This window comes from Salmo salar, chromosome ssa19, assembly GCF_905237065.1.
Source record: "Salmo salar chromosome ssa19, Ssal_v3.1, whole genome shotgun sequence".
Lineage (NCBI taxonomy): Eukaryota > Metazoa > Chordata > Actinopteri > Salmoniformes > Salmonidae > Salmo > Salmo salar.
Genome location: NC_059460.1, coordinates 40904214 through 40915684, shown reverse-complemented (window position 1 = coordinate 40915684; position 11471 = coordinate 40904214). Strand labels below are relative to the sequence as shown.

General features: G+C 52.0%; 1 protein-coding gene across 1 annotated transcript in view; it reads right to left on the bottom strand.

Moving 5' to 3' along the window:
* Positions 1 to 1459: 1459 nt before the first annotated feature.
* Positions 1460 to 11471, bottom strand: part of LOC106578815 (netrin receptor UNC5B-b) — a 182025-nt gene continuing 172013 nt past the window's right edge. The window contains exons 16-20 of the mRNA XM_045702314.1: positions 7563 to 7802; positions 6174 to 6323; positions 5792 to 5956; positions 5068 to 5246; positions 1460 to 2279 (exon numbers count right to left, since the gene is read on the bottom strand). Coding sequence (XP_045558270.1) covers positions 2114 to 2279; positions 5068 to 5246; positions 5792 to 5956; positions 6174 to 6323; positions 7563 to 7802 — 900 coding nt within the window. The 3' untranslated portion in view covers positions 1460 to 2113. The remainder of the gene's footprint in view (positions 2280 to 5067; positions 5247 to 5791; positions 5957 to 6173; positions 6324 to 7562; positions 7803 to 11471) is intronic.

Here is an 11471-nt window from a genome sequence, read left to right as displayed (position 1 = left end):
ATAAAGCTTTATCCCACAGAGATCTACTGACCAGATAGTCAGTCATCCACCCCATCCATCCCAAGACCCACAAACCCTCTGCTACTGTAGAAACTTCAATACAAACCATCTTTACCCCCATTCAATCCCCCAAAATGAAATGAAAATATAAAAACTGAGAATGTGAGATTAGAGAGAATTATTCCTGATATGACTGATTGTTGTCTTGTCAGTGAAGACCGCGTCAGCGTAAAGGGATAAGGAAGTGGAGTTTGTCTGTCTCCGCATCCAGCGGCTCTCTGTCTGTGTCTGTGTCTGTAACTGTGTCTGCAGCGGTGTCTGTAGCTGTGTCTGTAGCTGTGTCTGTAACTGTGTCTGTAGCTGTGTCTGTAACTGTGTCTGTAGCTGTGTCTGTAGCTGTGTCTGTAACTGTGTCTGTAGCGGTGTCTGTAACTGCGTCTGTAGCTGTGTCTGTAGCTGTGTCTGTAACTGTGTCTGTAACTGTGTCTGTAACTGCGTCTGTAACTGTGTCTGTAACTGTGTCTGTAGCGGTGTCTGTAACTGCGTCTGTAGCTGTGTCTGTAGCTGTGTCTGTAACTGTGTCTGTAACCGTGTCTGTAACTGTGTCTGTAACCGTGTCTGTAACTGTGTCTGTAACTGTGTCTGTAACCGTGTCTGTAACTGTGTCTGTGACCGTGTCTGTAACTGCGTCTGTAACTATGTCTGTGTCTGTTACTGTGTCTGTAACTATGTCTGTAACTGTGTCTGTGTCTGTGTCTGTAACTGTGTCTGTAACTGTGTCTGTGTCTGTAACTGTGTCTGTAGCTGTGTCTGTAACTGTGTCTGTAGCTGTGTCTGTAACTGTGTCTGTAACTGTGTCTGTAACTGTGTCTGTTACTGTGTCTGTAACTATGTCTGTGTCTGTAACCGTGTCTGTAACTGTGTCTGTTACTGTGTCTGTAACTATGTCTGTAACTGTGTCTGTGTCTGTAACTGTGTCTGTAACTGTGTCTGTAACTGTGTCTGTAACTGTGTCTGTAACTATGTCTGTAACTGTGTCTGTGTCTGTAACTGTGTCTGTAACTGTGTCTGTAACTGTGTCTGTAACTGTGTCTGTGTCTGTTGGGTTTTCAGACAGATCTCCACTTTCACTTTGCCGGCTCAATGTGTGTTTGTGTGTGTGTGTTTGTCTGTGTGTGTTTGTGTGTGTGTGTTTGTGTGTGTGTGTTTGTGTGTGTGTGTGTTTGTCTGTGTGTGTTTGTGTGTGTGTGTTTGTCTGTGTGTGTTTGTGTGTGTGTTTGTGTGTGTGTGTTTGTGTGTTTGTGTGTTTGTGTGTGTGTGTGTTTGTGTGTGTGTGTGTTTGTGTGTTTGTGTGTGTTTGTGTGTGTGTGTGTGTGTGTTTGTGTGTTTGTGTGTTTGTGTGTGTGTTTGTGTGTGTGTGTGTGTGTGTGTGTGTTTGTGTGTTTGTGTGTTTGTGTGTTTGTGTGTGTGTGTTTGTGTGTGTGTGTGTTTGTGTGTGTGTGTTTGTGTGTGTGTGTTTGTGTGTGTGTGTTTGTGTGTTTGTGTGTTTGTGTGTGTGCACTTTGATTGTATGAGTGCTTGACATTTTATTTTTGAAGGTCTTCAAGCAGTAGGTGTTTTATGTACAAGTTAAACAGCTTTGTTTCTGCTCTGTTAAAACAACACAGTTCAAACCACACTGATGACATAGGGAGGATTTAACACCTATTTCACACCAACATCGTTCACCTTCAGGAGAGCTGCAACATTACTGAGGGGGAGTTATGCCTTAAGGTAGGCCTGGGTAGCTGGTAGCAGAGCGAGCCCAGGATGGGGTGGGTGTGCTGGGCATAGAGAGGCTGATGGGGGGGGGGGGGGCTCTGAGAGGTGATGGGCCATGGGACAAGGTATTACAGGCAAGAGAAAGCTAATAGTCTGTAGTGCTAAGTCTATGCAGAAGGTGTGGACTGGGTATGTTTCCATAGGAGTCTGTAGTGCAGAAGGACTGGGTATGTCTCCGTGTCCATAGGCAAATATTGGTGTATTTGAATTGATTTCTTTACGATGACAAGATTCCCCCCTCCCCCCCCCACCCCTACTTTTTCCCCCCTCTGTCTCCTTTTTCGTTGACCAATCAGCAATCGCCGTCTGTCGCCATGACAACCAGGACCTCACTTTTGCCCATCTCCTCGAGAGCGGTCGCTAGGGACACCAGGTCCGCATCGCCTTGGTGACTGGCCTCCCATAGGTCCAACAGAACACCTGTGGGACTGGGCTTTGTTGCAAAGTAGTTGAGATACCTGAGGGAGGGAGGGAGGGAGGGAGGGAGGGAGGGAGGGAGGGAGGGAGGGAGGGAGGGAGGGAGGGAGGGGGCGAGAGGGAGAGACGTTAACGACAGCACATGTGGACAGAATAACAAAGGTCATAATTATTCTCTCCTTAACATGCAGATACACAGGTAGAATGTAACTATAAACACAGCCCGCACGAGCACCCTCCCACTCTCTCCCCCTCTATCTCCCCCTCTATCTCCCACTCTCTCCCCCTCTATCTCCCCCTCTATCTCCCACTCTCTCCCCACTCTATCTCCCCCTCTATCTCCCACTCTCTCCCCACTCTATCTCCCCCTCTATCTCCCACTCTCTCCCCACTCTATCTCCCCCTCTATCTCCCACTCTCTCCCCACTCTATCTCCCCCTCTATCTCCCACTCTCTCCCCCTCTATCTCCCCCTCTATCTCCCACTCTCTCCCCACTCTATCTCCCCCTCTATCTCCCACTCTCTCCCCCCTCTATCTCCCCCTCTATCTCCCACTCTCTCCCCACTCTATCTCCCACTCTCTCCCCCCTCTATCTCCCCCTCTATCTCCCACTCTATCTCTATCTCACACTCAACCCCCCTCTATCTCCCACTCTCTCCCCACTCTATCTCCCACTCTCTCCCCCTCTATCTCCCCCTCTATCTCCCACTCTCTCCCCCTCTATCTCTATCTCACACTCAACCCCCCTCTATCTCCCACTCTCTCCCCACTCTATCTCCCACTCTCTCCCCCTCTATCTCCCCCTCTCTCCCCCCTCTCTCTATCTCACACTCACCCCCCCTCTATCTCCCACTCTCTCCCCCTCTATCTCCCACTCTCTCCCCCCTCTATATTTATCTCACACTTTCTCCCCCCTCTATCTTTATCTCTCACTTTCTCCCCCCTCTATCTTTATCTCTCACACTCTCCCCCTGTATCTTTATCTCACACTTTCTCCCCCCCTCTATCTTTCTCTCACACTTTCTCCCCCCCTCTATCTTTATCTCTCACTTTCTCCCCCTCTATCTTTATCTCACACTTTCTCCCCCCTCTATCTTTGTCTCTCGCTCTCTCCCCTCTATCTCTATCTCTCGCTCTCTCCCCCTCTATCTCCCACTCTCTCCCCATCTATCTCTATCTCTCGCTCTCTCCCCCCTCTATCTCCCACTCTCTCTCCCCTCTATCTTTATCTCACACTTTCTCCCCCCTCTATCTCTATCTCACACTCTCCCCCCTCTATCCCTCGCTCTCTCCCTCCTCTATCTCTCACTCTCTCCCCCCTCTATCTCTCGCTCTCTCTCCCCTCTATCACTCGCTCTCTCCCCCTCTATCTCTCGCTCTCTCCCCCTCTATCTCTCTCCCCTCTCTATCTCTCTCCCCCTCTATCTCCCAATCTATCTCTATCTCACACTCTCCCCCCTCTATCTATCTCTTGCTATCTCCCCCCTCTATCGCTATCTCACACTCTCCCCCCTCTATTTCACACTCTCCCCCCTCTATCTCCCACTCTCTCCCCCTCTATCTCCCACTCTCTCCCCCTCTATCTCTATCTCACACTCACTCCCCTCCATCTCTCGCTATCTCCCCCCTCTATTGCTATCTCACACTCTCCCCCTCTATCTCTATCTCACCCCCTCCCCCTCTATCTCACACTCTTCCCCCCTCTATCTCCCACTCTCTCCCCATCTATCTCTATCTCACACTCACCCCCCCTCTATCTCTCGCTATCTCCCCCCTCTATCTCTGTCTCACACTCTCCCCTCCTCTATCTCCCACTCTCTCCTCCCTCTCTCTGTCTCCCACTTTCTCCCCCCTCTATCTCTATCTCACACTCTCCCCCTCTATCTCCCACACTCTCCCCCTCTATCTCTATCTCACACTCTCCCCCTCTATCTCTATCTCACACTCTCCCCCCTCTATCTCTATCTCACACTCTCCCCCTCTATCTCTATCTCACACTCTCCCCCTCTATCTCTGTCTCACACTCTCCCCCCTCTATCTCTATCTCACACTCTCCCCCTCTATCTCTATCTCACACTCTCCCCCTCTATCTCTATCTCACACTCTCCCCCTCTATCTCTATCTCACACTCTCCCCCTCTATCTCTATCTCACACTCTCCCCCTCTATCTCTGTCTCACACTCTCCCCCTCTATCTCTGTCTCACACTCTCCCCCTCTATCTCTGTCTCACACTCTCCCCCTCTATCTCTATCTCACACTCTCCCCCTCTATCTCTATCTCACACTCTCCCCCTCTATCTCTATCTCACACTCTCCCCCTCTATCTCTCGCTCTCTCCCCCTCTCTCTGTCTCCCACTTTCTCCCCCCTCTATCTCTATCTCACACTCTCCCCCTCTATCTCCCACACTCTCCCCCTCTATCTCTATCTCACACTCTCCCCCCTCTATCTCTGTCTCACACTCTCCCCCTCTATCTCTATCTCACACCTCTCCCCCTCTATCTCTGTCTCACACTCTCCCCCTCTATCTCTATCTCACACTCTCCCCCTCTATCTCTATCTCACACTCTCCCCCTCTATCTCTATCTCACACTCTCCCCCTCTATCTCTGTCTCACACTCTCCCCCCTCTATCTCTCGCTCTCTCCCCCTCGATCTCTTGCTCTCTCATCCCCTCTATCTCTCGCTCCCCTCCTCTCTCGCTCTCTGCCCCCTCTCTCTCTCCCCCCTCTCTATCTCTCCCCCTCTATCTCTCACTCTCCCCCCTCTATCTCTAGCTCTCTCCCCTCTTTATCTATTGCTATCTCCCCTCTTTATCTCTCGCTCTCACCTGTCGAAGCCCAGGCTGTGTGCCAGTAGTCTCCAGTCACAGCCGCGGGCGCTGGGGGCATCCAGACTGGCACAGATCTTCTGTCGTATGGAGGTGGGCAGACGGAAGGCATAGGGCCCCACCTGGGAGGAGGGCAGGCATGTACCCCCTGAGGGGAGGGGGGAGCAGGGCGGGAGGGTCTGGAGGTAGAGAGAGGATGGGTGGATGGAGAGAGATAGCAGTTAGGATCCAGGACAAAGCTGACTCAAGAGCTTTGACATGTACTTAGCCCAGGGCTATCGTTAACCCTGGGTTAATACTAACCCGAGGCTAGCTTAGCTTCTCTTCACCCAAGCTTCTGCTAACTGAAACCAACGGTTACTTTTCTGGAGTAGAAAATTCAAGCGGAACACAGTCATTGGCTATCTCCAAGAAGTCACCAGGGCCGGCTACGCCCTGGGCAAAGGTTGGTGTTCTCCCACTTTAGAATGGCAACTGTGAATTGTGCTGTCTGATTGCAACATGTACTTCCTGTATGACTGTGTGTTACAGTGAAACCCTTCCCCCTGTTACCTCCTGTATGTCAGTGTGCAGCTGGTAGATCTGTCCCTCTCCTTCCACCTGTCTGTGTGTTACAGTGAAACCCTTCCCCCTGTTACCTCCTGTATGTCAGTGTGCAGCTGGAAGATCTGTCCCTCTCCTTCCACCTGTCTGTGTGTTACAGTGAAACCCTTCCCCCTGTTACCTCCTGTATGTCAGTGTGCAGCTGGAAGATCTGTCCCTCTCCTTCCACCTGTCTGACACAGATCTTACAGGTGAGCTGAGACACGGCCAGGCTGCCTCTCTCTAGGTTGAAGGTACAGTGGAGGGGTCTTTGACCACCACTCCAGATGTGGTAGAATGGAATCTCCTGGGGGGAAGACGTATTGATTCATTGATCTATTGATTGGCTAAATAGACATATTCTCTAGACTAAATGACCCAACAGCATGTGGACACCTGCTCGTCGAACATCTCATTCCAAAATCATGAGCATTAATATGGAGTCTCCGACTATCACTTCAGATGTGGTAGAATGAAATCTCTTGAGGAAGACATTATATTACATTAGTGTGTGTGTGTCTGACCTGGTACTTGGCCAGTAGTTTGCTCCTCCAGTGTGAGTGAGGGATGTCATGGATGGACAGACGCAAGTTGTGGTAGCTATCTTTAAACAACAGGGGTTTAGGGTCCTCCAGCAACACCCCTCCTAGACTCCTCTCCAACTCCAACACCTCCTACAGAGAGAGATAGACAGAGAGGGAGAGGGAGAGGCAGAGAGAGAGAGAGGTAGAGAGAGACAGAGAAGGAGAGGCAAAGAGAGAGGTAGAGAGAGAGAGAGAGAGAGAGAGAGAGAGAGAGAGAGAGAGAGAGAGAGAGAGGGGGAGAGAGAGAGGTAGAGAGAGACAGAGAGGGAGAGGCAGAGAGAGATAGAGAGAGACAGAGAGGGAGAGAGAGAGGGAGAGAGAGGTAGAGAGAGACAGAGAGGGAGAGGCAGAGAGAGATAGAGAGAGACAGAGAGGGAGAGGGAGAGAGAGAGGGAGAGAGAGGTAGAGAGAGACAGAGAGGGAGAGGCAAAGAGAGAGGTAGAGAGAGAGAGAGAGAGAGAGAGAGAGAGGGAGAGAGAGAGGTAGAGAGAGACAGAGAGGGAGAGCCAGAGAGAGGTAAAGAGAGAGAGAGACAGAGGGAGAGGGAGAGAGAGGTAGAAAGAGACAGAGAGGGAGAGGCAGAGAGAGGTAAAGAGAGAGAGAGAGACAGAGGGAGAGAGAGACAGAGACAGAGAGGGAGAGGCAGAGAGAGGTAGAGAGAGAGAGAGAGAGAGAGAGAGAGACACACAGAGAGAAAAGGGGGGTGAAGACACAGGCAGGACAAACATATAGATAGGCCTTGGACAGATAGACAGACATAGAACCAGACAGACATAGAAACAGAGAGACATAGAACCAGAGAGACATATAACCAGACAGACATAGAACCAGCGAGACATAGAAACAGAGAGACATAGAACCAGACAGACATATAACCAGACAGACATAGAACCAGACAGACATGGAACCAGAAAGACAGCCAGAGAACCAGACAGCCAGAGAACCAGACAGACATAGAACCAGACAGACATAGAAACAGGCAGACATAGAACCAGAGAGACATAGAACCAGGCAGACATAGAAACAGGCAGACATAGAACCAGGCAGACATAGAACCAGGCAGACATAGAACCAGAGAGACATAGAACCAGGCAGACATAGAACCAGGCAGACATAGAACCAGGCAGACATAGAACCAGGCAGACATAGAACCAGGCAGACATAGAACCAGGCAGACATAGAACCAGGCAGACATAGAACCAGGCAGACATAGAAACAGGCAGCCAGAGAACCAGACAGATATAGAACCAGACAGCCATAGAACCAGACAGCCAGAGAACCAGACAGATATAGAACCAGACAGATATAGAACCAGACAGACAGCCCTACCTTTAGGGCGTGTGGTGTGTCCTGTGTGCAGTAAATCCTCAGGATGTAGTCCAGGGAGAGACAAGGGGCTCTGGGGGCGAACAGGGCCAGCTGTAGCCTCTTACAGGCGGGCTGGGGAGGGCAGGACTGGCCCACTAGACCGTAGGTCCCCAACTGCTCCATCACCACGTGGCAGTTAGACTCCTCTAGCTGGAGGTAGCAGGGGGACGATAGACTCTCCTCTCCCACCGTCAGCACCTCCTAGTGGCAGGATAGAGGTAATGCAGAGTAGAAGGGGTTAAAGAACTGACTGGGGACTGGACTTCTGGACATAAACATTTACATAATCTATTCCGGCATCAGGGTAAAGAAGAATTCATTTAAAGTGAGTAAAGTTTTAGGACAGTATAGGACACAGAAATGCATCCAGCCCGGTAGAGACAGCAGAGGTGACCTGTCATCCAGCCCGGTAGAGACAGCAGAGGTGACCTGTCATCCAGCCCGGTAGAGACAGTAGAGGTGACCTGTCATCCAGCCCGGTAGAGACAGTAGAGGTGACCTGTCATCCAGCCCAGTAGAGACAGTAGAGGTGACCTGTCATCCAGCCCAGTAGAGACAGTAGAGGTGACCTGTCATCCAGCCCGGTAGAGACAGTAGAGGTGACCTGTCATCCAGCCCAGTAGAGACAGTAGAGGTGACCTGTCATCCAGCCCGGTAGAGACAGTAGAGGTGACATGTCATCCAGCACAGTAGAGACAGTAGAGGTGACCTGTCATCCAGCCCGGTAGAGACAGTAGAGGTTACCTGTCATCCAGCTCGGTAGAGACAGTAGAGATGACCTGTCATCCAGCCCGGTAGAGACAGTAGAGGTGACCTATCATCCAGCCCAGTAGAGACAGCAGAGGTGACCTGTCATCCAGCCCGGTAGAGACAGCAGAGGTGACCTGTCATCCAGCCCAGTAGAGACAGCAGAGGTGACCTGTCATCCAGCCCAGTAGAGACAGTAGAGGTGACCTGTCATCCAGCCCAGTAGAGACAGTAGAGGTGACCTGTCATCCATCCCAGTAGAGACAGTAGTGGTGACCTGTCATCCAGCCCAGTAGAGACAGCAGAGGTGATCTGTCATCCAGCCCAGTAGAGACAGCAGAGGTGACCTGTCACCCAGCCCAGTAGAGATAGCAGAGGTGACCTGTCATCCAGCCCGGTAGAGACAGCAGAGGTGATCTGTCATCCAGCCCAGTAGATACAGCAGAGGTGACCTGTCATCCAGCCCAGTAGAGGTGACCTGTCATCCAGCCCAGTAGAGATAGCAGAGGTGACTTGTCATCCAGCCCAGTAGAGACAGCAGAGGTGACCTGTCATCCAGCCCAGTAGAGACAGCTGAGATGACTTGTCATCCAGCCCAGTAGAGATAGCAGAGGTGACCTGTCATCTAGCCCGGTAGAGACAGTAGAGGTGACCTGTCATCCAGCCCAGTAGAGACAGTAGAGGTGACCAGTCATCCAGCCCGGTAGAGACAGTAGAGGTGACCAGTCATCCAGCCCGGTAGAGACAGTAGAGGTGACCTGTCATCTAGCCCGGTAGAGACAGTAGAGGTGACCAGTCATCTAGCCCGGTAGAGACAGTAGAGGTGACCAGTCATCCAGCCCGGTAGAGACAGTAGAGGTGACCAGTCATCCAGCCCGGTAGAGACAGCAGAGGTGACCTGTCATCTAGCCCGGTAGAGACAGTAGAGGTGACCTGTCATCCAGCCCAGTAGAGACAGTAGAGGTGACCAGTCATCCAGCCCGGTAGAGACAGTAGAGGTGACCTGTCATCCAGCCCAGTAGAGACAGTAGAGGTGACCAGTCATCCAGCCCGGTAGAGACAGTAGAGGTGACCAGTCATCCAGCCCGGTAGAGACAGTAGAGGTGACCTGTCATCCAGCCCGGTAGAGACAGTAGAGGTGACCTGTCATCTAGCCCGGTAGAGACAGTAGAGGTGACCTGTCATCCAGCCCAGTAGAGACAGTAGAGGTGACCTGTCATCCAGCCCGGTAGAGACAGTAGAGGTGACCTGTCATCTAGCCCGGTAGAGACAGTAGAGGTGACCAGTCATCCAGCCCGGTAGAGACAGTAGAGGTGACCTGTCATCTAGCCCGGTAGAGACAGTAGAGGTGACCAGTCATCTAGCCCGGTAGAGACAGTAGAGGTGACCTGTCATCTAGCCCGGTAGAGACAGTAGAGGTGACCAGTCATCCAGCCCGGTAGAGACAGTAGAGGTGACCTGTCATCCAGCCCAGTAGAGACAGTAGAGGTGACCTGTCATCTAGCCCGGTAGAGACAGTAGAGGTGACCTGTCATCCAGCCCGGTAGAGACAGTAGAGGTGACCAGTCATCCAGCCCGGTAGAGACAGTAGAGGTGACCAGTCATCTAGCCCGGTAGAGACAGTAGAGGTGACCAGTCATCCAGCCCGGTAGAGACAGTAGAGGTGACCAGTCATCCAGCCCGGTAGAGACAGTAGAGGTGACCAGTCATCCAGCCCGGTAGAGACAGTAGAGGTGACCTGTCATCTAGCCCGGTAGAGACAGTAGAGGTGACCAGTCATCCAGCCCGGTAGAGACAGTAGAGGTGACCAGTCATCCAGCCCGGTAGAGACAGTAGAGGTGACCTGTCATCTAGCCCGGTAGAGACAGTAGAGGTGACCAGTCATCCAGCCCGGTAGAGACAGTAGAGGTGACCAGTCATCTAGCCCAGTAGAGACAGTAGAGGTGACCTGTCATCTAGCCCGGTAGAGACAGTAGAGGTGACCAGTCATCCAGCCCAGTAGAGACAGTAGAGGTGACCTGTCATCTAGCCCGGTAGAGACAGTAGAGGTGACCAGTCATCCAGCCCGGTAGAGACAGTAGAGGTGACCTGTCATCTAGCCCGGTAGAGACAGTAGAGGTGACCAGTCATCCAGCCCGGTAGAGACAGTAGAGGTGACCTGTCATCTAGCCCGGTAGAGACAGTAGAGGTGACCTGTCATCCAGCCCGGTAGAGACAGTAGAGGTGACCAGTCATCTAGCCCGGTAGAGACAGTAGAGGTGACCAGTCATCCAGCCCGGTAGAGACAGTAGAGGTGACCAGTCATCCAGCCCGGTAGAGACAGTAGAGGTGACCTGTCATCCAGCCCGGTAGAGACAGTAGAGGTGACCAGTCATCCAGCCCGGTAGAGACAGTAGAGGTGACCAGTCATCCAGCCCGGTAGAGACAGTAGAGGTGACCTGTCATCTAGCCCGGTAGAGACAGTAGAGGTGACCAGTCATCCAGCCCGGTAGAGACAGTAGAGGTGACCAGTCATCCAGCCCGGTAGAGACAGTAGAGGTGACCAGTCATCCAGCCCGGTAGAGACAGTAGAGGTGACCAGTCATCCAGCCCGGTAGAGACAGTAGAGGTGACCAGTCATCCAGCCCGGTAGAGACAGTAGAGGTGACCAGTCATCCAGCCCGGTAGAGACAGTAGAGGTGACCAGTCATCCAGCCCGGTAGAGACAGTAGAGGTGACCTGTCATCTAGCCCGGTAGAGACAGTAGAGGTGACCAGTCATCTAGCCCGGTAGAGACAGTAGAGGTGACCAGTCATCCAGCCCGGTAGAGACAGTAGAGGTGACCTGTCATCCAGCCCGGTAGAGACAGTAGAGGTGACCAGTCATCCAGCCCGGTAGAGACAGTAGAGGTGACCTGTCATCCAGCCCGGTAGAGACAGTAGAGGTGACCAGTCATCCAGCCCGGTAGAGACAGTAGAGGTGACCAGTCATCCAGCCCGGTAGAGACAGTAGAGGTGACCTGTCCAGATCATGTTCTAACTTCTCATTTTAAATCTCTGTATTTTACCAGAACACCTTATTTCTGATTATGACCTTCGACCCTATTTCATCTCTCCCTCCCCTACTCCTCTCCTCACCTCCCAT